This window comes from Rhinatrema bivittatum, chromosome 3 (assembly GCF_901001135.1).
Source record: "Rhinatrema bivittatum chromosome 3, aRhiBiv1.1, whole genome shotgun sequence".
Taxonomy (NCBI): domain Eukaryota; kingdom Metazoa; phylum Chordata; class Amphibia; order Gymnophiona; family Rhinatrematidae; genus Rhinatrema; species Rhinatrema bivittatum.
Window position 1 is genome coordinate 72,280,752 of NC_042617.1, and position 23,216 is coordinate 72,303,967.

The following is a 23,216-nucleotide window of genomic DNA, read 5'->3' on the forward strand; positions in this document are numbered from 1 at the left end:
TAACAGGCTTGTTTAAAAAGCCATGTCTTTAGACTTCTCTTGAATGTTTTGGGGTCTCTCTGTAATCTGATATCCAAAGGCATTGTGTTCCAGAGTGTGAGTCCTGCTAAAGACAATGCCCGCTCTCTTACCTGGGTTAGTCTCGCTGTCTTGACTGAGGGAATGGTTAAGAGAGCTTTGTTTGCTGTTGGGAGAGAGTTCTAGATTGGGGGGGGGGGGGGATAAAGGAAGAGAAGGTGGGCAGCTGGGTTCTTTGTCAGTTCTTAGGCTGTGATAGAGTTTGTTGGAGAGGCAGGTGGAGCCTTGCTCATTCATTGGTGACTTGAATGCTTGTGCTCACCGGTGTTACTAGTTCTGTCTGCACCTGGGGTCAAGTTCCATGAACTGTGTCCCCCTATCAATGTTTCTGTGACAAACGGTGCCCCATTCTCTCCCCCCGCTCCCAGCTGTACCCTGCTCTAGTAGTGCCACTGCTTGTGCCATGTTGGCGATTCTCGGTCTGCAGAGGGAAGAGATTTATGTACCAGGTCAGTCCTTGGCCTCCCTCTCGGTAATAGCTAGTCAGGGAGTCTATTCAACTCCTCCCCTTCACTGATCTGCACTAATAGGTTTTTTTCACTGTGAGCTCTTATGTAGGTGAGAGCAGCTGGAGGGCACTTTTTTTTTCTGAATGAGCCAGAATGAAAGTAAAAATGTCAAAATTTATATTACTAACCCTTTTTTTTTTTTTTTTTAGAATATTTCATCCATATTATTCTTACAGTCATGTGCTGCTTATAGTAAATCAGCTTGCTGACAGTATATCCTTCATCTTTTCTCTGTTAAGAGTGTCACCTCTATTATCCGGTTTCTTTATTGTAGTGTGCTTTCATTTAAAAAGGCCATAAACAATGTACAAAATGCAGCAAAATTTTGTTGTTTCATTTTGTGCTGTTTCTAATCTGAATGCAAGCAAGAAAACAATGACATTTTATTTCATTTCGGTTTTTCATTTAAAAAATAAAAATGGAATAAACCAAAAAAGAAAACCGTTTTCTCTGCACAACCATATTTTAGTCTACCTTTTCTGCATTGCTAAAAAAAAAAGGGGGGGGGGAAATGTTATTGGTAATTAAGAAAAATGTGAACATTACAGTTTTGTCAAAATGCCCACCTGTACATTATCTACTGGATGTCAATTGCAATTAATTGTGACCTGGATTGTCTTTTTTTTTTTTTTTTAATCATAGGAGCAGTTCCGAGAGACGGAAGGAGAAATCGCGAGATGCAGCTCGATGCAGGAGGAGCAAGGAGACGGAAGTCTTCTACGAGCTGGCCCACCAGCTGCCTCTGCCCCATAATGTTAGCTCCCACCTGGACAAGGCATCCATCATGCGACTCACAATCAGCTTCTTGCGGACCCACAAGCTTTTGTCCTCAGGTAAGGACCTATCAGCTAAGAAACTGCACTTGATAACTCTCAGGCAGGACAGTGATTTTTAAAAACAATAGGAGCTTAAAGACAGACTATGGCCACTCGTCATTGATTATGAGAATGCTGCCTTATAAGACTGCAAAAGGGCTTGGAAGGAAGTCGCATACAGAGAAGAAAGCCCAAAATTATAACATTAGCTCTCTCTCTGCTCTTATCTTTTAACGGGAAAAGGGGAGGGGAGAGGAGAGGAGAGGGCCTTTTGACAGGGCGAGACATTTTTAAAAAAGTCCTCGGCCTATGACAAATTCTCTACATATGATAACCTAAGATTATACATCTCTAATAACTACACACTTCATTTGCTTAAGTCTTGGGAACGAGCAACTTCAGTTGCAGGAATGTTCCTTGGCTTTTAAAGCCTTACATATAAAAATGCTGTTCCTGTGGAAATTGCTTGGTCTTTCATTTCCTTATTTTCATCATGCCCTTACCCACTTCTTGAGTGCCACTTCAGAAGGGCTTAAGTGAGAGGAAGAGGAAGGGATAGGCTCTTGGCCTGCTGCTTATTCCCTTGGCTTTCACTTAATTATACAGGAAAGCATCAGCAGAATACATGATGTTTGCTGTAAGTAGGAGGCACTGCTGTTTGAAGCAGCTCCTGGAAGGATCAGACAGCTCTAAAAAAAAAAAAATTGCATGCATTTTACAACAGAAGAAATCTGCAAAATATATATGTTATGTTATGGGTAAAGTGAGGATTTTGGATAATCTGGATTTGTCAGTTAATGTTCAAAATATCCAGTGCCTCCCTTTGCCCGTGACATGTACAGTACATATATCTCAGGTGAGATTTCCTGGGGGAGTCTGAATGCAAAAACACATCTTTTTTGTACTCTGTTTGAAAACAGATTTTGGGCTTTGCTTTTTACACACTTTCTCACAGTTTTTTGGGGGGGTTTTTTGTCTTGGAAAATTAGATCCAAACGGAGAAGCAAAAAAAATACAGGGGCAGATTTTCAAAGACCTACGTGCGTAGGGGGGTAACGGGCGCCGGGCCTATTTTCAAAAGGCCCGGCGGCACGCGTAAAGCCCCGGGACGCGTATAAGTCCCGGGGCTTGAAAAAAGGGGCGGGGTCAGTCTGGGGCGGGGTCAGCGCCTCCTGGCACAGCGGCCATTTGCCGCTGTGCCAGAGATCGTGTGCCGGCAATCGGCCGGCGCACACAACTTGTGCCTGCCTGGAGGCAGGCGCAAAAGGTAAAATAAAGATCAGGGAGGAGTTAGAGTAGGGCTAGGAGGGGGTGAGGTTAGGGGAAGGGGTGGGAAGGACAGGCTAGGGGGGAGGGAACGGAGGAAGCCAGTGCGGCTCGGCGCACGCACAAATAGCCCACGTGCGCTGCTTTTAAAATCTACCCCACAGTGAATGTGTTTTAGCAAAATTTGGCATCCCAATAATGGAAGGTTCCAGGAAATACGTTTTTACTCAGACCCCAGTACAAGTGAGGAATGAGTTTTAAGTAATGCATTGTCCATGATTTTAACCATGGGCAAGACAGACATTATAATATGATTTGTTTTTTACAATTATTTATTACAGTTTACAAAAAGGACCCACCTCAAAAGCAGGTAATGGACATTTGCAAGAAAAAATAAAAAGAATAAGGGATACGTACAGAATAAAATTTAACCTGTCGCCTTGTCATAGAAACATAGAAATGACGGCAGAAGAAGACCAAACGGCCCATCCAGTCTGCCCAGCAAGCTTCACACATTTTTTCTCTCATACTTATCTGTTTCTCTTAGCTCTTGGTTCTATTTCCCTTCCACCCCCACCATTAATGTAGAGAGCAGTGATGGAGCTGCATCCAAGTGAAATATCTAGCTTGATAGTAGTAGCCGCCGCAATAAGCAAGCTACACCCATGCTTATTTGTTTTACCCAGACTATGTTATACAGCCCTTATTGGTTGTTTTTCTTCTCCTCTGCCGTTGAAGCAGGGAGCTATGCTGGATATGCTTGAAGTATCAGTTTTTTCTTCTCCCATGCTGTCGAAAGATAAATCCCCCTCACAGGTGAGAAGGGAAAACAAGACATCGGGAAAAAACAAAGAAAGATAAATAGAGCTTTACCGATTCCTGTCCTATGAAAAAATACAAAGGCAGGAAATAAAGAGGTTCCGATTAATAGCTCATATTAAACATGTCAGATGGTACAGCTAATTCAATTGACAACGCTACTAAGTACAAATTATAGAAGAGAATCACTCTGAAATCCCCAGCAGAGGAACATTAGAAGAATCATTATAATGTTATTTTAAAAGTTAGATATGTTTATTTTATTATAATTTTAATTTTATTTTAAGTGCGCTGCCGGTAGATATTCAATTCATTAAAAAAACGTATATAAAAGGGATGCATGGCTCTTAGTGTAAATATATGAAACTTGTGTGTGTGTTTATGGCTATATATATCTATATATATATCTGGAAACTAAGAAGTAAAAAAAAAAAGATTTCTGAACTTCAAGATGGGGAAGATAAATCCTAAAGATTTCTCAAAACTCAGATAAAGTGAAATTAGCCTGATTTATTTGAGTTAGAAAGGAAGTAGAAGATTAGTTTGTAATAATGAAGAACCAGCGAAACTACACTTAAAGGAAAGATGGGCTTTTTGACCTATTTTAAATTGAGAGTCTGGCTGATAACCAGATGGTAGGACCACAGCCTAGATAGTTTCTGTGGGCAGAATTTCTTTAAATTCTGATCTCTGATCAGATTTTAGTAGTTTCCAGGTACTCCGGTGTGTTTGCTTTAATTTTAGTGCATCAATAATCACTGATCATAAACCAAAATAACCCCCATCCCATCTCCCAAAACATCCAGATTGGTTCCGCATCGTTTTTGATTGGTGTCCAAAGATTTGCCTCACCCCTTTTTACCGTTCGTACTGTTTCAAGTTTTAAGGAACCTGGTATTCACGCTTGCCTGTTTTAACTAAACCTACATCCTTTCTTGCTAGCTTAGAAGAAAATAACACTTGGTTGGGAGATTCTGAATGAAAGAAGGGGTTTTTTTCCCCTCATGAGAAATAAATATCTCAGGACACTGGTATCTGAACGATGCTAACACGCGGGAACAAAACTGAAGCCAAAATGGCTCAAGGACTGAGTTCAGTGATCTAGGAGGAACTGTAATCCCTTGTGCCTGAGAAGAATGCGTGCCAGTTTCCAGCTGAGAATAAACAGGGAAAGATATTCCAGTTCCCTGCATCACTTCAGCTGTTCCCAAAGGGAAGGGAAATCTTACATTGGGACAAAGATTTTAATTATTGACCGTATATAAAATTTAATTAAAAACAGGGAGGGTAACTTTTAAATCCGCACGCGGGCGTCCATGTGCACACAGTTCCTGGTGTGCACACATGGGCGCGCTGACTTAACCGCTACCCGCGCGCACGATTTTATATCGGTGCGCGCGAGTGCCGTCGCATGGGATAAGTGGGGGGAGGGGTGGATTTAGTAGATGCAGGCGGACTGGGAGGAAACTTCCTAAACCCCCTGCCTAACCTGCATCCATTTCTTTACCCCTACTAACCCCGACCCCTAAAACCCTGCTAACTACACTACTTTTATTTTTTGTTTTTCTACTTACCTGCTCTTCAGAGCAACAGCAACTTGCATGGGCCGGTCGACTCCCAGTGTGCACTTCAGCGGGAGCAGTGCCTAATGGTGCCAGCCCGCTCATGCCCCGCCCAGACCCCGCTTCTGGCTCGCCCCTTTTTGACAAACCCTTTCTTCTGCGCACGCGTGGCTGTCTGCATTTTAAAATCCCCACAACGCGTATACGTCCCATCCATGCACATATCTGCCTCTTTTGGCATGCGCTGGGTTTTTACAATTTGGCCTTAATTGTGAAAAAATACCACTTTCACTTTTTGCCTGATCTTCAAGTTCGGATAAACAGCTCCAGAAGGACAGTTTCCACTGGCTGAAACCTCTGCCTAAATTCCTCTTCTATGCTGTGTGTGTGCAGCTCGATTTTGGTAGCCATTGCTAAACATTCCCAGTCTGAACAAAGAATTGCAGACTCTCTGTGATTATATCTTATCTGCAGTATTTCTGTTTAAAACCTTTCTGCCCTCTCTGTGTGTGACATATTTTTTAATATATACCACCTCACATGACAGGACTGGAAGTCACATATTCACAGCTAAAACATGAATTCACACATCGCAAACCAAACACCCAACATAATCACAAACTCATCACAACATAATACACTCCATACACACGGCATAACCTAGGAGATGACAGCAGAGACAGAGACCTGTTGGCCCATTCAGTCTACCCAGTTATTCCTGTCCACAAGACTAAGGATGTATCCCAGTTGCCAGCTGTAGAAGCTTGACTGCTTTTAGGATATCATCCCTTATCTAAGTCGTTTTATATTGTTTTCTTCTTTGGTTTTCAATCATCTTGGGTAGATGAACATACACGTTCCCAGTCTTAATCCAACATCCAGTCCTGTTCCCCCTGCCCCCATCCCCCATCAAACCTTGTAATAATTAGGGGGGATAGAGACTTGAGAGGGGAGCAGGAAGTGCTGGAACTGCCCACTAAGGAAGAGCAAGTGCCAAGTTTCCTTTGGGTGCTCAATATCGAACATCCTCCTCTCCCACAAGTGATGTCATCATACATGGACTGCCCCATATTTAAGCGAGGCACCTGCATTTAGTATCCAAGGGAGAGAGACTTGCAAGGGAAGCAGGAAGTACTGGAACTGCCTGGTAAGGAAGAGCAAGTGCCAAGTTTCCTTCGGGCGCTCAATACCGGGACGTCCTCCCATCCTTCGAGTGATGTTATCGTACACGGACTGCCCCGTATTTAATCAAGGCACCTGTGGCTGATACCCAGGGGAGAGAGAATTGCGAAGGGAGCAGAAGTGCTGGAACTGCCCAGTAAGGAAGAGCAAGCGCCAAATTTCCTTTGGGCACTCAATATCGGGATGTCCTCCCCTCCTCCAAGTGACATCATTATATGCAGACTGCTCCGTATTTAATTGAGGCACCTGCTGAAGCCATGTGCTTGAAAAGGGTGCACAGCTTACATTTGTTTGATGGGGAAGAAAAGGAAAAGCAACTCATCACTTCCTCTCCGATTCCAGAACTTCTGAGAGAGCCTATGGATCAATATGTTCTATACTTCCATAATTCGCCAGGATTGGACTGTAGACTGGAAGCTTCTAATATTGAGGTTTCATTAAGTCCAGCCAAGGTTCAGCCTCCACTGCAACTATTTGTTCCATCTTTGGTTACTGAAATAAATTCTTATTCTTTGGTGAATTTAAATTCTTCCAAGATGCAACAGATTGTTACTCAGACAGTTTCTAATTCTGAACAAGATGCTGTTGCTATATCTGAGTCAATTTCATCTGAACCATCTATTTCCTGTTTAGTTCCATCAATTAATGCTGCATAGGTGGAAGTACCTGAAGAAGTTACATTGAAAGATATTTGGAGGATGGTAGCTAAATTATATTTCAAATTTCCAGTTTTCCTAATGAAACTAAAGAGAAGTTAGATGGACACGATAAATGTTTGGAATTGTTGGAAAGCTCTATCTCAAATATGAAGGACGTTTTATCTTCTGTACAAAATGCTGGTGTATCATCAATTAAGGATAGTCTTTTTGTACATAATTGTCTAGAAGTGTTGGAAAATTTAATACATAGTAAAACCGTAAGATTTTTTAATTTTCCTATTACTACACTCTTGGGGCCAGATTTTAGTACCTACGTGCAGGCGTAGATTTGTGCGCGCAACTCGGTGCGCACAAATCTATGCCCAATTTTATAACATGCGCAGCCGCGCGCATGTTATAAAATCCGGGGTCGGCACACGCAAGGGGGTGCACACTAGTGCACTTTGTGCGTGCCGAGCCCTAGGGGAGCCCCGATGGCTTTCCCCATTCCCTCCGATTTCGGAGCGGCCTCGGAGGGAACTTTTCTTCCGCCCCCCCCCCCCCCACCTTCCCCTCCCTTCCCCTACCTAACCCACACCTCAGCCCTATCTAAACCCCCCCTCACCTTTGTTTAATAAGTTGTACCTGCCTCTGGGCAGGTGTAGTTGCGCGCGCCGACCAATTGCCAGCGTGCGATCCCCCGGCACAGCCACTGTGCTGGAGGCCTTGGTCCCGCCCCATCCCTTTCACAAAGCCCCGGGACGCGCGTCGCCGGGCCTATGCAAAATAGGCTCGGTGCACCCAGGAGTGGTTACATGCGTAACCCTTTGAAAATCTGGCCCTTGTCTTCTATTGAGGTGTATAAAATGTATTTGAAAGATATTTTGAGTTTCCCAGATGATCAGATTCCATTAATATCTAATGTGTATTATTTGCCTAAACAACGTGGAAATGTAAAATGGGATGTTAGAGGCAACGAGGCAAGAAACTTTGGATGTTTATGCTTTTTTAGAATCCTCTATTGATTTTGTTCCCACGAGGGCAATGTTAATTGTGTCCTTTTGCTTAGGTAAAGATAGAGATAATGTTTTTCGAAAATATTGCTTGAATAAACACATTGGGGCAGATCTTAAAACATACGTGCAGGCATAGATTTGTTTGCGCAACCCGGCGCGAACAAATCTACTCCCAATTTTATAACATGGGCGCACTGCCACGTGCATGTTATAAAATCCAGGGTCGGCATGTGCACCTTGCACGTGCTGAGCCCGAGGGGAGCCCCAATGGCTTTCCCCATTCCCTTCAAGGCCGCTCCGAAATCGGAGCGGCCTTGAAGGGAATGGGGAAAGCCATCCCTAACTAAATCCCCCCCTACCTTTGTTGAAAAAGTTACGCCTGCCTGAGGCAGGCGTAACTTGCATGCGCCGGCTGGCTGCCGGCGCGCCATTCCCCAGCCTGGGGGCTGCTTCGGAGGCCTCGGCCACGCTCTCGGAATGCACCCTGGCCGGCACCACACCCACGGCCCCGCCCCGGAATGCCCCAGGATGCAGCGCCACCCCCGACACATCCCCCAACATGCCCCTCAAGCAAAGCCCCGGGACTTACGCGCATCCCGGGACTTTGCGCGCGCCGGCGGCCTATGCAACAAAGGCGCGCCGGCGCGCAGGGCTTATAAAATTTACCCCATTACCTTTTGTGGTCATAAAATACACATTTTCCTTGATGTCTGTAAAGAAACGGAAAAGAGAAGTAAACATTTCTTTGCTTTGAAGGAGAAAGTGTTGCATTTATGTGCCACTTTCTTCTTAAAATTTCCCTGTAAATGTTTAGTTTCCTTTTAGAATAGTAAATTTGTATTTTTTGACCCTCTCCATTTAGAAACGTTTGTTTCAGATAAATCTTGAGTTATTAATATTATTCTGAGTGGATTGTTTGAACAAAGATTGTATCCTAACTGCTTCTCTCTGTTACCTTTAAAATGGATACTTTGATATTTTTTCTTTACTCTCTACCTCCCGCTAAAATGAGGACTTGATTATTATGTATAATGTGTTGCTGATTGTTGCTTAAGAACATAAGAAATTGCCATGCTGGGTCAGACCAAGGGGTCCATCAAGCCCAGCATCCTGTTTCCAACAGAGGCCAAAACCAGGCCACAAGAACCTGGCAATTACCCAAACACTAAGAAGATCCCATGCTACTGATGCAATTAATAGCAGTGGCTATTCCCTAAGTATAATTGATTTATAGCCATTAATGGACTTCTCCTCCAATATTTGATAATATTGAGGATTTTCTTTGTTTTCCTTTCAATTTGAATAAATTCAATAAAAATTTAAATTGAAAAAAAAACCCAAAACCTTGTAATAATTATAATACAATAACATCACAACCAAGAAAGTGAAATAAATGGAAGATATAGCTTCAAGAAATCCTGTGTAGGCTTTATATTACTTAGCTGGAATAACAGAGCTCTCTGAAGCAGTGTTTTCCATTTTGCTTTGCATTCACAGTTCAAGTTTAATCTGGTCTGTATTTTTATGTTAAACTATTTTCTTTTTCTGTCCCACTTACAGTGTGTTAGGCTATGTCTGATAAGATAGGAGAGGTACTTTTGCCTTACTGATACAGCCAAGACTGCAGCCGGGCCTCCAGTAGGCCGCCTGCTTGGCTGTGTTCAGCAGCTCTTTTCATCTCTTTCAGCAGATTCGGCTTGTTAATAATAAACAGAACACAATGTTTCATTAATAGCATCTTGGGGTCCCCGTCCCCATCGCCCCAGTTCCACATGTTCGGCTTTTGAAAAATAAAGAGAAACGAGGGTGTACAGGTTTGCAATGACTGGGAAAATAGCCTTGCATTCAGCGCCGTTCCCTGGACTTTCCATGTGATTTCAGGGCAAGGTGTCCAGCTGCACACCGTCTAGCTTAGCATCTGTCCATGCAGCTCTGTAAGCGCCTCACACGCAATAATCTAACATTCTCTTTATAGTTCCACTTGCACTAATTCCCTCCAAAAAAAAAAGGCCACATGCTCTTCATGAGTACTAGCTGGTATCGAAGAAGTATTTAATTTAAAAGTGATTATGCTTCGTTTCTGCTCTTTGATTATTTACTATTCATCCATTTATTCGACACTTTCTTCTCGTTCCTTTAGGCCTCCAGTTCACTTGGAAGCAAACCTTCCCCCGAGGTGGCCATGCCATAAACTTTCATCCACAGTTATATCTGCTTTTTTTCCCCCCAATTTAGCTCAGGCACTCCACCATCACAGTCCAGAGCCAACTTCCTCCACCAGCCCTGCACCAAAGCTGCTACCTCCCCTTAATACTACGCCCCACTCCAAAGGACCTCCAACATCAAGGAGACCCCCCTGATCAAAAGCAGCCCGATGCCCTCCCCTCTCCCTAAACTTTACCATTCTGCAGTTCCCAGTCTTCACCAGAAAGAATGTGAGAGTCCTCCTGGTAACACCGCTGTACCCCTGACTTGATAGTTTCATTCAGCAGTGTGCAGAGTTGCCAACAAGTGAGCTTTCGATGGGGGGTGGGATCCTTGATGTTGGGGGGAAGACTTTGATAGTTAGGTCAGGGCCTGGACTGGGGCCTTGGAACCTGCATGGGGGAGGGTAAAGGGCCTAAATTAGGGGAGCTGAGGCCTTGATAGTGGGGGTGGGTTAGGACCAACATTGGGTGAAGAGGGTTGGGGGGGTCTGTATCAGGAATATAGGGGGTCAATCTTGATGCTGGGATGAGAGAAGCCTGTGTGATTTTGAAAGTTTCATGGAGGCAATCCAGAGAAAACTTACCAAAATGGTACAGTGTGTACACCAAAAGTCCTAAAATGAGACTTAAAGATCTAAGTATGAATACCCTAGAAGAGGCGCGAGGAGAGATAAGGGGATATGAGAGAGAGATATGAGTACTTCAGAGGATTCAATAATGCCCATGAAGCAAACCCTTTTTTTGGAGGAAGGAGTGCTCTAGAAGAAGAGGGTATGCTGTGAGGCTCTAAGGAGTTAAACTCAGGAGCACCCTCAGAAAATATTTCTTCACAAAAAAGAGTGGTGGATACATGGAGCAATCTCCCATGGAGAGGTGGTGGAGACAGAAAGTATGGGATAACCCTAAAGGATTCCTGGTTGTGAAGAAGTGAGGAGAAAGCCAAAAATCAGCAGGGGTCTGTGGCACTGCATCAGGAATTAAATTGGACAGACTAGATGGACCTTAAAGTCCTTATCTGCCTTCATGTTCTATATACCATGACATCTTGTTGGTCCTATATAACATCTAACAGCCTGCAGAGACTCTACATACAATCTGAGGTCATATTAGACCTGTAGTTGCCCTTTTGGTGATGGTTACTTGTGGTTGTGGGACAAAATTGGCAGCAATCTTTCATATCCAGCAAGTTGTGGGGTTTACCGTTGGCTCTGCTGGATGGAGGGCAGGCATCACAGCTCTTCCGCGGCAGGCAACTATGGATTAGCACCAGTTTTACATTGCCGGTACTGTGCGTACATTGGAAGCCTCACTGAACTGGATGCATGATAGATCCCAGAGAAAGGGAAAGAGGGAACAAGAAATGGAATAGGCATGGAGGGTATGTCAAGTGGTGCCCACCAGTTGGCGCTCAGGAGCATGGCAAGTAAAGGAAGAGGAAGAGGGAGAGAGGAGGCTGTGTAGCCAGTTTCTCGTTTTACCGCTCCCTTCCTGAGCTAAGAATTGTTCTCAACATCAAAGCAAATGTAAATGTTGTTCTGCGTTGGAGGCCATACTGCAGCTTTAAAATAAAATCACTTTTAATAATCCTCACAAGCTTTCAGTGACTCACAGGGCCCCGGACAGCTTAGGTATTAGTGGTTTCCTCTTCACCAGCAGCTGAGGGTTTTAGCACAACCAACCTTACTTGGGCATGTTGACGTGCCAGTTAAAGAGTGGTAAGGGGGGGAAAAAGCTTTCTCCCTTCTTTTACTGGAACAGTTTAAGAAAAACTATGAAAACTTGAAGAGCTGCTAGGATGATGGCTCTGTGCCCGGTGACCTTGGAGAGAGAAATTTGCAGCCAGGCTGCAGCCAAGAAAGGGAGTCAGCCTGACATTTCACTTCCCTTGTACTCACCCCCAAATTTCTTTTTTTATACTTCCATGTTGCCCTTGGGGACATGGCTAGGATTATTTGAGCAAATTTTGTTCACAGATGGGTTTGGGGAGGATCTCTCTGCATAGTCATTGACTGATGACTTTTTTTGTACCTTTTTTTTTTTTTTTTTCCAGCTGTAGATTGTAGCAGCTGACAAATTACTTCACACCTGTTCAGATTTCGGCGTGTCTACTGGCAGCTCTAGTGATAGGTGCATGAGCAGCGGGCTCTCTTTATATCCGTGGTAGGGACTGGAGAGAGAGAGAGAGAGGCAAAGAAAAACCAAAATTATTGAAGTGACAGGACAAGAGCCTGAGCCAGTGTAAAACCTCCTAAACTGGATAGGAGCCTCTACCCCCTCACTTCTCCAACTGACAGCAGGGAAGATTTCCTGCAGCTCTGCTGAAAGGAGTAAGGTGCGAGAAGACGTCGGGGGACGTTCCTCAAATTTACGACCTCTTGAAACAGAATGTTGTGACTAAGTAGTTTCACTTAAAAACGGAGGGCGAGGACGGGGAGGAAAAATTCAAAGAATGAAAAATAGCTTTTATTTGAAGCCATCAGTTCAATGGGGGAAAAAATGATAATGTTTAGGTCGCCGTTAAATAAAAATCAACAAAAACATTCATTTATAAGACACCCCCCCCCCCCCACACACACACACAGTTTTTTTCTGCAATTAGCATTTAATTTTTGTTGAGATATTAACATTTGATATTAGCATTTTGTTAACATCACTCATAAGTAACCCCAAATTTTAAAGCAAACTTATGTGCATAAATCCACTTTTAAAATTATTGCAGCAAAACTATATGCCCACAGCTACACCTGCTATTTGGTGCGCATAATTTGCTGAGAGAATTTTTATGTTTAAATCTATTTATGAAAGAATGTCATAGTGAAATGCAATCATGATCTGGAAACTGTGACTCTGAGCTCACCAGGCATGAACAGAGAATATAAAGTAAAGATAGTCAACAGTTTTGCTGAGAGAATTTAAAATAAATTTAAAATAAAAATAGCATGCGCATAAGCCCCAAACCCCTCCATACCCCCTGGAATGCCCCTTCTCTATGTGTGTAAAATCATGCACATACAGTGGGTATGAGTGCCATTTTGTATGTGTATCAGTTGTGCAACTCTCTGACAGGTCATTGCTATGGGTGAAGGAATACTTGACCCACAGAAGTCTCTTTGGAAATTACTCTCTATGGGGTTACTTATATAGTGGCCTACGTACATTTGCAGGATGTTATACACCTAAGTTTCACCAGTTTTAAAAGCAAACTTCATGCCTGTACATTTGCTTTGAAAATTATGCCATGAAACCTACCCACGCAAAGTTACAGCTGCTGCTTTGTGCGGGGAAAGATCTGGGGGATATTTACATGGATGCCTTTCCAAATGAAAATATAAAACCCACCCAGACTTTAATGTACGTGCATAAAATCCAAAATAAATGAACCAAATGCCCATCTCTAGTCCTTGGCTTCTCTTTTGACACATTTGGATCACCATTAGAGCATGGTACCTGCCTGCTATGTGCACTAAGCAGGTTTACATAGATTAAACTGTTGTGAGCATTACATTTTCTAACCCACTTAATCTAGTGTTCTAAGTGGGGAATAATAAAACAAACAAAATAAAATACACAGTCAGTCATAAAAGACACTGCATTAGCTATTATATAATGAGTTAAGCTGACACTATTAAAGTTTGTGACTCAACCGTCTACAGAGAAACCAATCCAAGGGGGGGGGGGCAAGTAGGTTTTGTGAGAACTACCATCCTGTCCTTGGAGAATACCTGCTACAGGCAAGCAACTCTGCTTTCTCTGAGGACAAGCAGGATGGCAGTCCTAACACACGAGGAATCCCTATCTACAGACTGCCCCAAATGAAAAAAGAATGCGCAAAAACAATTTGCGCATAGTAACGTAGTAATGACGGCAGAAAAAGACCAAATAGTCCCATCTAGTCTGCCCAGCAAGTTTCTTTTGGTAGTAACTGCCATTCTGTGCAGGTTACCTCCAAGCCTTATGTTAAGGGTACTAATATTAAACATCAAAATTAAGCAACTGTCAAATGTATAACAAAATTACTGCTAGCAACATTTTTCCAAGGGTGAGCAGCTTTTTGATGATACTGCTGCGTGAAAGTGCTTTGCTTTGGGACTTGGCCATAGAAGCAGTCCTGTGCTTTTTCCCTAATGCCTGCATATCGGTACCCTGGACCGTAAAAGTCCAGGGTACTGATACAGAGTACCCTGTTTATATTTTTTTGTTTTTTTTTTGTATAAGGGCAACCTGGAATCAAAACAACAGGCCCTAGGGGGATGGAATTGGGTTCTACACCTCAAAGAGACTCATCAGGACAGACTGACCAAACCTGCTGTCACATTGGGAATCCCTCTCCAAGCAGTAGTAGTGCAGTGTGAATGTGTGAGGAGAACTCCATGTTTCAGCCTTGCAGATCTCTCCCATGGAGGCTGATCTTAGGTGGGCTACCGACACTGCCATGGCTCAAATTCAGGCCTGTCTGGGTAAAACAGAAGGAGATGCAATCTGCTAGCCAAATGAAAAGAATGCCCTTGGCAACAGCAATTCCAGGTTTGTTGGAGTCAAAAGAAGCAAAAAGCCGGGTGAACTTTCTAAGGGCTTCAATCTGCTGCAGATAGAAGGCCAAGGCTTTCCTGCAGTCCAAAGTGTGTAGTGCTTGTTCACCTTTGTGGACATGTGGCCTAGGAAAGAATGATTGTTCCCTATTATTGTGTTCTAATCAGCAAGAACATTTTGTTCTACCATCTCCCAGGGAGATCAGGTTAAAAAGAACTAGAGAAAACTGTTTCTCATACTTAGCCCCTAGCCTTTGGAACTCCTTTCCACTGACATTTTGCTTGGAGAAATATTATTCAAATTCAGGAAAGCCTTAAAGACTTTCTTGTACTCGCAAGCTTTTCTATCAGATTAAGGTGATGATTGACTCTTATTCAGCTTTTTTGTGGGTTTTATATGTTGTTCCTTTTGGATGGTTTTATTATATTATTTTACTATCATTTTGTATATATTGTTTTATTATTTTTATTTTCTATTGTTTTCTATTTGTTTTAATATATTAGTTTACCTATTGTTTTATTATGTTAATCATATTACTTGAGATATTGTTTAATATTCATTTCTACTTAGTTTACTGTGTTAGTCCCACATATTTTTATTGTATATCGCATTTGTTTGCCATGGGAAAATTTGCGATCAATCAGGTATGAAATAAACTAAACTAAAATGATGGAAGGAGGATTAACTGGTTAAGATTGAAGTCCAACACTTAGACAAGAACTTAGGATGTGTGTGCAGAACCACCCTATTGTGAAAAAATTTTGTATAAGGTGGATAAATCACTAGGGCCTGGAGTTTACTGACTCTGTAGGCCAAGAGAGTGCCACCAAAAAGTACAACCTTCCAGATCACATACTTCAACTCACAGGAGTCCACTAAGGCCTAAGGGAGCTTTAATCAGCTGTTCTAAAAAAAATGGCGCCGATGCCCCTTTGCCCTTACCATGTGACAGGGTATCCGTGCCATTGGCCGGCCCCTGTCACATGGTAAGAGCACTGGATGGCCGGCGCCATCTTTAAAGATGGCGCTGGCCATCTTTACTCATCAGCCCCTATTAAAAGGTTTTGGGGGGGGGTCGGGAGGGTGGGTCGATTTAAAGGGTCGGGTGGGTTGTTTTTTTTTAGCGGCGCGGGCCTCCCTAAAAAAAAAATTAGCGATGTGAATTGGAATCGGAAACGATTCCAATTCACATATCTTAACGATCAGATTTCCCCACCCCCCAGCCGAATCTGATCGTTAAGACGATCTGGCACACAATTCACATCTCTAATCCCTAATAGCATTTATGAATTTGGAGGAATTTTGTAGTCGAACAAGATTTGCTAACATTTTGCCTGACTTGTTACTGGTGAACCGTTAAAGGTTACTTGTTAGTGGTGAACCCCCTCACTGGACCACCAGGTAATTTAACATTTTGGGGGGGTTCGGGAGGGTGGGGGAGGGTAAGGAATTGGTTTTAAAGGGTCGGGGTGGGTTTAGGGGTTGTTTTGGTGTGCCGGTTTTCCCGCTCTCCCCCAAATAATTCCCGTGCCCTATTTAACAATACAATACAAATGCCCCTGACGATAAATCGGGGGCATTTGTATTGTATCGTGCACTCTAACGATTTAGGACAATTTTAAAATTATCTGACGATAATTTTAATCGTTCAAAAATGATTCACATCCCTATTAGGGATAAAAAAGATTCAGTACAATCTAAATCAGAGTATATATGTCATCCATTGGTAGATTATTATCATCAGTCCTTATATTCAGCTGAGCTGGTAAACCCATATAACATTGAGGAATTTTTGAAAGAAATAAAGGTACCTTACAATGTGGTAAAAGGTTTGAGAAGATTAAATGCACCAATAACTAGAGTGGAAGTTATGTATGCTATCATGAATCTTACTTCTCATAAATCTCCTGGTCCGGATGGGTTAGATTCATGTTTCTACAAGGCCTTAAGGCAGAGCTTTCCAAACTTTTCATGTTGGTGACACACTTTTTAGACAAACATAATTTCACGACACAGTAATTCAGTCTACTAGCAAACCAGAGGTTAAAAGTTAAACGAACGAAACATATTTCGACAATTTATGTATGTTTCCTTAAATATATACATAAATAAAATGTTTCACGACACAACCTATCTCATGAAAACCTTTCTTTTATTATAAAAATAAATAATTTTCCAAGGTTCATGTTATTGTTATAATTTATGAGTAACAATAATAAAACAAATTGTCTGGCCCCCCACACTCATCTCTCTCCCCCCCAGCACGTCTGTCCCCCCACACACTCATTTCTCTCCCCCCCAGTACATGTCTCGCCCCCACACTCATGTACCTCTTCTTTTTGATTGTTGCCAGTTAAGTGCTTCACTCCCTTCAGGGTTCAAGCCTGCCATGGTGCATAAAACCTTCCAGGATCACCAAACACTGTTGCTTGCAGTCAGTACTCCTCATGGCCAGGCCTCATCAGCAGCAGCAGCCAATGCAAGGGCAGCTAGGCTCGTTCCACCCACCAAGTCCCCCCAAAAACGCGATTGACAGCAAAAATCACCCAATAATAAGCAACCCATAACTGAAAAAAAAAAAAAAAAGTGAATCTCTAGAAAAAAAAGCCCAAACTTGCGTCAGAGTTGACCGGGCTTGCGCGACACACCTGCACACTGCAGGCGACACACTAACATGTCCCGACACACAGTTTGGAAAGCTCTGCCTTAAGGGATCATGTGACGGAACCTCTGAAAAATATTTTTGAAGAAATGGGAGATTGTGGGAGAATGCCTTGGTCTCTTTGTGAAGCAGTAATTATTGTGCTTCCCAAACCTGGGAGAGATCCATTGAGTATAACCTCTTATAGGCCGATATTATTTTTGAATATTGACATCAAACTTCATGCATCTATTCTGGCAAATAGATTCAAATACATTGTACCTAAATTGATTACTCGAGATCAAGTTGGATTTGGGTCGCAGGCCATCTCTTAATATAAGGAAAGTCTATGCAGCCATAAAAAAAATTGTCATTTGGGAAGGATTTCATATCCTTTATTAATTATTTGTGAGGCAGAAAAACCTTTGACCATGTCTCATGGTGTTTCCTTTTTGCGTGTTTAAAAGATTTTGGAATTCACGGTCAAATTATGGAGCTTATTTCTACCTTATATACAAATCCGTGTGCAAGAATATGCATCAATGGTTCTTTATCTGACTATTTTTCTTTACACAGAGGCACCAGACAAGGCTGCCCTCTATCACCTCTTCTCTTTATTTTGTCATTGGAACCATTTCTCTGCAGAATTTGAAACTCTCCAGATATACATGGCATTCAGGTGGGGGAGGTAGCCTGTAAGACTTTTGCAGATGATATTCTATTGCTGCTCTCCAAGGCGACTGAATGATTACCAGAGGTAATGATTCAAGTTTTTTTCTGAATATCAAAGTGCTTCTGGATTTAAATTGAATCTAGATACAAAAGAGACGATGGGACTTGCATCAGACCTGGGAGAATTTCTCTAGTAGATGGGCTAATGATAAAATTAAGTATTTGGAGATTCAGATACATAAAAATCTTATGCTATGGTATTCATTGAATTACAAACCAATAATTAATTTCAGGATTTAAAGAGCTGGAAATACCTTCTTGTATCATTTCTGGGTAGGATGGCACTGGTAAAGATGATGCCGGCTCCAAGACTTCTGTATTTGATTCAGATGCTACCTATGCCTTTACTATTGAAAGATATTCAAGAAGTTAATAGAATTTTTAGCTGCTTCTTTTGGAAAGAAAGGAAGGCAAGAATTCCTTATAAAACACTAATGGCACTCAAATCAGAAGTTTTAAATTCTAGACAATTGTCTTTAACATCCGCATCTTTTCATGCTCTTTTGCATTTGTATAAGGTCCAAAAGGTTTATTATCTCATTTGTATAAGTTTTCTCATCTAGATGAAGAATATCAAATATTTTCTAAGTTGTCTACTGTCTGGGCAAAGGACTTGCAGATTGCTGTTGAAGAGGAAATTTTCGCTGTTATATGTTTATGCTTTCTCATATAGTCAATGTTAATCTTAGTGAAACACAAATACTATAAACACTTGTCATAGATCTCTAATTGCTCTGATACAAGCTCATTAGATGGGAAAAACTCCCACAGCAAATTGATTAAAATGTAATAATGAGAATGCAGATTTCTTTTACTGTATGTGGTCTTGCCATAAAAGACAATAGCATTGGGAAGAGATTGCTCAATTTATTCTGACAACAATAAAGTGGGTTCTTTCCATGTTACCAGTCTTTTGCATATTAGGTTTACCTCAACAAATGAAGAGTTTGGGCACGGTTTCCTGGCTTTTTGTGGGTAAGGCTTGTTGTATTGCCAGAAAATGTATCTTACTTAAATGGTTAGCAAAAGAACCTCCATTGATAGTGTTGCGATCCCCCCTGCTGCTGCGCTGCAGGAGGTCTCTTACCTTCCTCCAGAGGCCGCTCTGAAGCCAGGGCCTCGCCTGCGCATCATCCAGGACTTGCTCCAGGGCCTGAGAGGCCTAGCTGCTCCTGAGGCATGCCGGTGGCTTGCAGCCTCAGTGTTTGGACTTCCTGTTGGGCGACGCCCTTCCCTAGGGGCTGGCCCGCAGCTCTCTACCCTAGTTATAGGACCAGCGGTGGGCGGTCCTGGTAAGCTCCTCCCAGGGAGTTGCCTTCTACCTCCAGTATTTAAGGACGTTCTGTTCACTGTGTCTTGGCCTTGGATCTGAGCATTACAGTCGCCTGTAACCTAGCCGATCCAGGTCCTCCATGTTTGATGGCGCCTTGTCCTGTCTCTGCTTGCTGTTCCTGATGTCCAGTGTCTCTGCCTTGATGTCTGTCTCTGACCCTGCCTAGATGTTTGTTCCTGTGCCTGCCAGCCGTAAGGGCTTCGGATGTGAGTTTCCCAGCATCGGAGTCCTGTTCGCCTGGGTCTTCCCTGCGCCCTCCTTCTCAGCGTGGTCCGCGACCAGCCTCTCAGGGCTGTGTAGGGCGCGTCTGGGACAGGGTGGTCCGCGACTCAGTCCCACGGGTGGGCTGAGTAGGGCGCCCTGATGGACAGTGCAATGTTCCCGTCCAGCCTTGTCTACAGTGTCTGCTTCAGCCCGTACCCTGATGTCTTCCTCTGCCAGCCGAGGGGGCTTTGGATGTGAGTATCCCAGCATCGGAGTTCCTACTCGCCTGGATCCTTCTAGTGTCTCGCTTCAGCCCTTGTCCTGATGTCTCCGTCTGCTTCAGCCTGCTTCTGCCCTGTCTGATGTTGTCTGTTTAAGGACTTTGTCTGCCCTCGCCTCTGTCCGGCCTGCTGCCCATTGTCGTTCCCTGCGGCGGGTCCGAAAGGGCCGGGAACAGTCGGAGGACCGTTCACTAGTCAACTTCCCCGTGTTGGCTACCATGGGCATGCAGGTCCGGCTGAGGGCCGGACTCCCTGTTTCTGTTCCTGCCTGCCTGGCTCACCATGCCTGCTCAGCTCACCTCCCACGGTGTGGCCTTGGGCTCCTCCTGGGGTCCTGCCGTGGCCCAAGGGCTCACCACCCGCCCGAGACGACCGCGCCCGCGCGCGCTCGTAACAGATAGACTTTTGGAAAATCTCCATGATAGATCTTTTTATGATGGAATACAAGTATCATAGACACTGAAGCAACTTAATCCAACCTGCTTTTTTCAATATTTGGAGTGGCTATTACAAAGCATTGGGTCATGACATTCAAGACCTTTTTCCATTACATTGATCCTACCGCCACATCACTATCTCTTCATTTATTTTTTAATTTTTCAGGTGTCTTTCTGAGGTATTATTTTCTCATGATAATGCTGGAAGATATTGCATGGGTTTACAAGAGTTGCAGGATGAGATCTGGAAGGAGTTTGTTTAAACTTGCTATAGGAAAAAGAACAAGCAGATATGTAATCAGTATTAGATGATTTTTCTGTTTTATTGCTGCTTGTTAATAAATATAGTTTAAAAAGAAAAAACTTTGTTGGCCATCTGATCTCTGAAAACCTTTAGAGCATAGTGTACCACCCTGACCCCTAAGAAGTTTTTTTTCTGAGCAAATCAAAGATTTGGATGCAAAGTCCTTCTACATGGGCTCCCGACCTAGGTTGGATGTATCCATGGTTAGGACAACTTGCACTGGAGGAATTTGGAAGGATATACCCCTAGCCAGATTATAAAGAAATAGCCATCAGAACAGGGAATCCTTTAGAGGCCGAGTGATGTGGATATTGTCCCAAAGATCTCAAGTGGTCTGATTCCAATGCGATTTGAAGGTTCATTGGACTCTTCTCATGTGAAGGTTTGCCAAAGGAGTAACTTGAACTGTTGATGTCATGAGGCCCAACAACCTCAACATGTCCCATGCTGATGCTTACTGAGTCATTCTTATCCTCTCCACTATGGATATCAATGAAATACTCCTCATAGAGTAGTTTCTCCAAATGGATATGTTTTGCACATATCTTGACAGGAATGGATCTCATTTGTAAGCCATGGCATGTTAGGGATGATCTCAGTCTCTCAAATTTACTGCTAATGCCCTTATTAGTACCTACATTGTTCCAAAGAAAGTCTCCTTCAGGAGTTTATAAGATGTAATCTTAAGAGACAAAATATTTAGATGCACTTGAAAATTCTTCTTAACAGACCAGTCACCCAATGTGACTGAGACTATTTCTGTATCTTTCTGCCATATTTTCTTGATCTCTGATTGCATCTCTTGGTACTTAAGGATCTTTGCTTTCTCCATGCAATCTACAGAATAGTCACTGGGTACTGACACCTCTATCAACAATGCCAGTCTTGTGTTCTTCTCCTTCACCACAATATCTGGCATTCGCATATTGATCTTCCTGACAGTGGGAAAAGGAATATCCCAGGTGATCAGAAATTCTTTGTTCTTCTCTATTCTGTTAGCCTTGTGCTCCCAATGTTTGTTTAGTATATCAATGTTATTATGTTTACACAGCTTCCAATATATAAGGTATGCTACTTTGTTGCACATTTCTGTATACAGGACTTCTGACTTCAGAACATCTCATCCTGCGATGAGTTGTGTAGCTATTTCCAGTTCTGTTCTGCAGAATCTGCATTTGTCCATTTTACCAATCTTTTCTGTACTGACCAAGGACCCTCTCGTCTGCAATCCTCTGTTCTGTGCTGCAATTACTAATTTCTCATCCATAGGTTTGAATGTACCTATTCTCAATCATTCCTGTGTCAAATCTTGATCCACGTAGGGTTGCTAAAGTATCTCTCTGTACTTCCAATAGTACTTATGCTTGTGCCAATTACCCTTCCTTCTTTGCTGAGCTGATTCTTTAAAGAGTTTCTCCTCTTGTCTTGCTAATTCTGTAGTGACTTTATCTTCATATTCTGATGGATCATCAGTCATTACCTCTATTTGCCTGACCGATTGTCCTAGCTTAAGGACTGATAAGAAGGCTCTTGCCTGAGTCATGTCTCACAGTTCTCCTATAAATGCCACTTGAGATGATCAGCTCAAGTTAGATTTGAGGTGATTGATGATGAATCTTATTAATTCCAAGGCCCAGATGATTTTGCTCATTGATTCTATAGCACCACTTGAGATGTGCTCTTGACCAGCCAATCATCCACGTAGGGAAACACATGCACCCCAATTTGCGTAGATGAGCCCCCACCACTGTGAGACATTTTGTGAATATATGTGGCACTGATACCAGACCTAAGGGTGGTACACAAATCTGTAAATCTGAGATATTTTCTGTGAATTGGAAATATTTCAATGTGAGTATGAGCCTCCTTTAGAAAAAAGCAGTCCCCTTTTTAGAGAAATTGAATCAAGGATAATAGAAAGACTAGGGGGCACTCCATGAAGTTAGCATGTGGCACATTTAAAACTAATCGGAGAAAGTTCTTTTTTACTCAAAGCACAATTAAACTCTGGAATTTGTTGCCAGAGGATGTGGTTAGTGCAGTTAGTATAGCTATGTTTAAAAAAGGATTGGATAAGTTCTTGGAGGAGAAGTCCTTTACCTGCTATTAATTAAGTTGACTTAGAAAATAGCCACTGCTATTACTAGCAACGGTAACATGGAATAGACTTAGTTTTTGGGTACTTGCCAGGTTCTTATGGCCTGGATTGGCCACTGTTGGAAACAGGATGCTGGGCTTGATGGACCCTTGGTCTGACCCAGTATGGCATGTTCTTATGGTGCTCAGGCATACCATCTTGAACTTTTCCCATTTCAGGAACTTGTTCAATGCCTTTAGGTCTAGGATGGGATAGAGTCCTCCTGTTTTCTCTGGGATCAGGAAGTACTTAGAGTTAAATCCCTGCCCTTTTTCTCATGGATCAGGCTCAGCCGCATTGGCCTCTAAGAGAGGGAGGAAAGCTCCTTCTGATACTGACCAAGTGGGTTTTCGTGGGCAATTTGGAGATATATCCAATAGGTGTGTAATCTGTAGTCTTTTCAAATTTTGCTGAGGCTCCAGGTGTCTGAAGTTATTCTGGGCTAATGATTTATGTAAAACCTTAGGGGCAGATTTTAATACCTAGGCGCGGGCGTAGATTTGTGCACGCAACCCGGCACGCACA

General features: G+C 42.8%; 1 protein-coding gene across 4 annotated transcripts in view; it reads left to right on the top strand.

Moving 5' to 3' along the window:
* Positions 1–23,216, top strand: part of EPAS1 (endothelial PAS domain protein 1) — a 278,305-nt gene that overhangs the window by 177,579 nt on the left and 77,510 nt on the right. For 3 of the 4 annotated variants that reach the window (XM_029593353.1, XM_029593350.1, XM_029593352.1), the window contains exon 2: positions 1,230–1,420. In XM_029593353.1, coding sequence (XP_029449213.1) covers positions 1,230–1,420 — 191 coding nt within the window. Of the gene's footprint in view, positions 1–1,229; positions 1,421–17,992; positions 18,021–23,216 lie in introns of those variants that run through there. The other variant, XM_029593354.1, reaches the window with a different exon arrangement.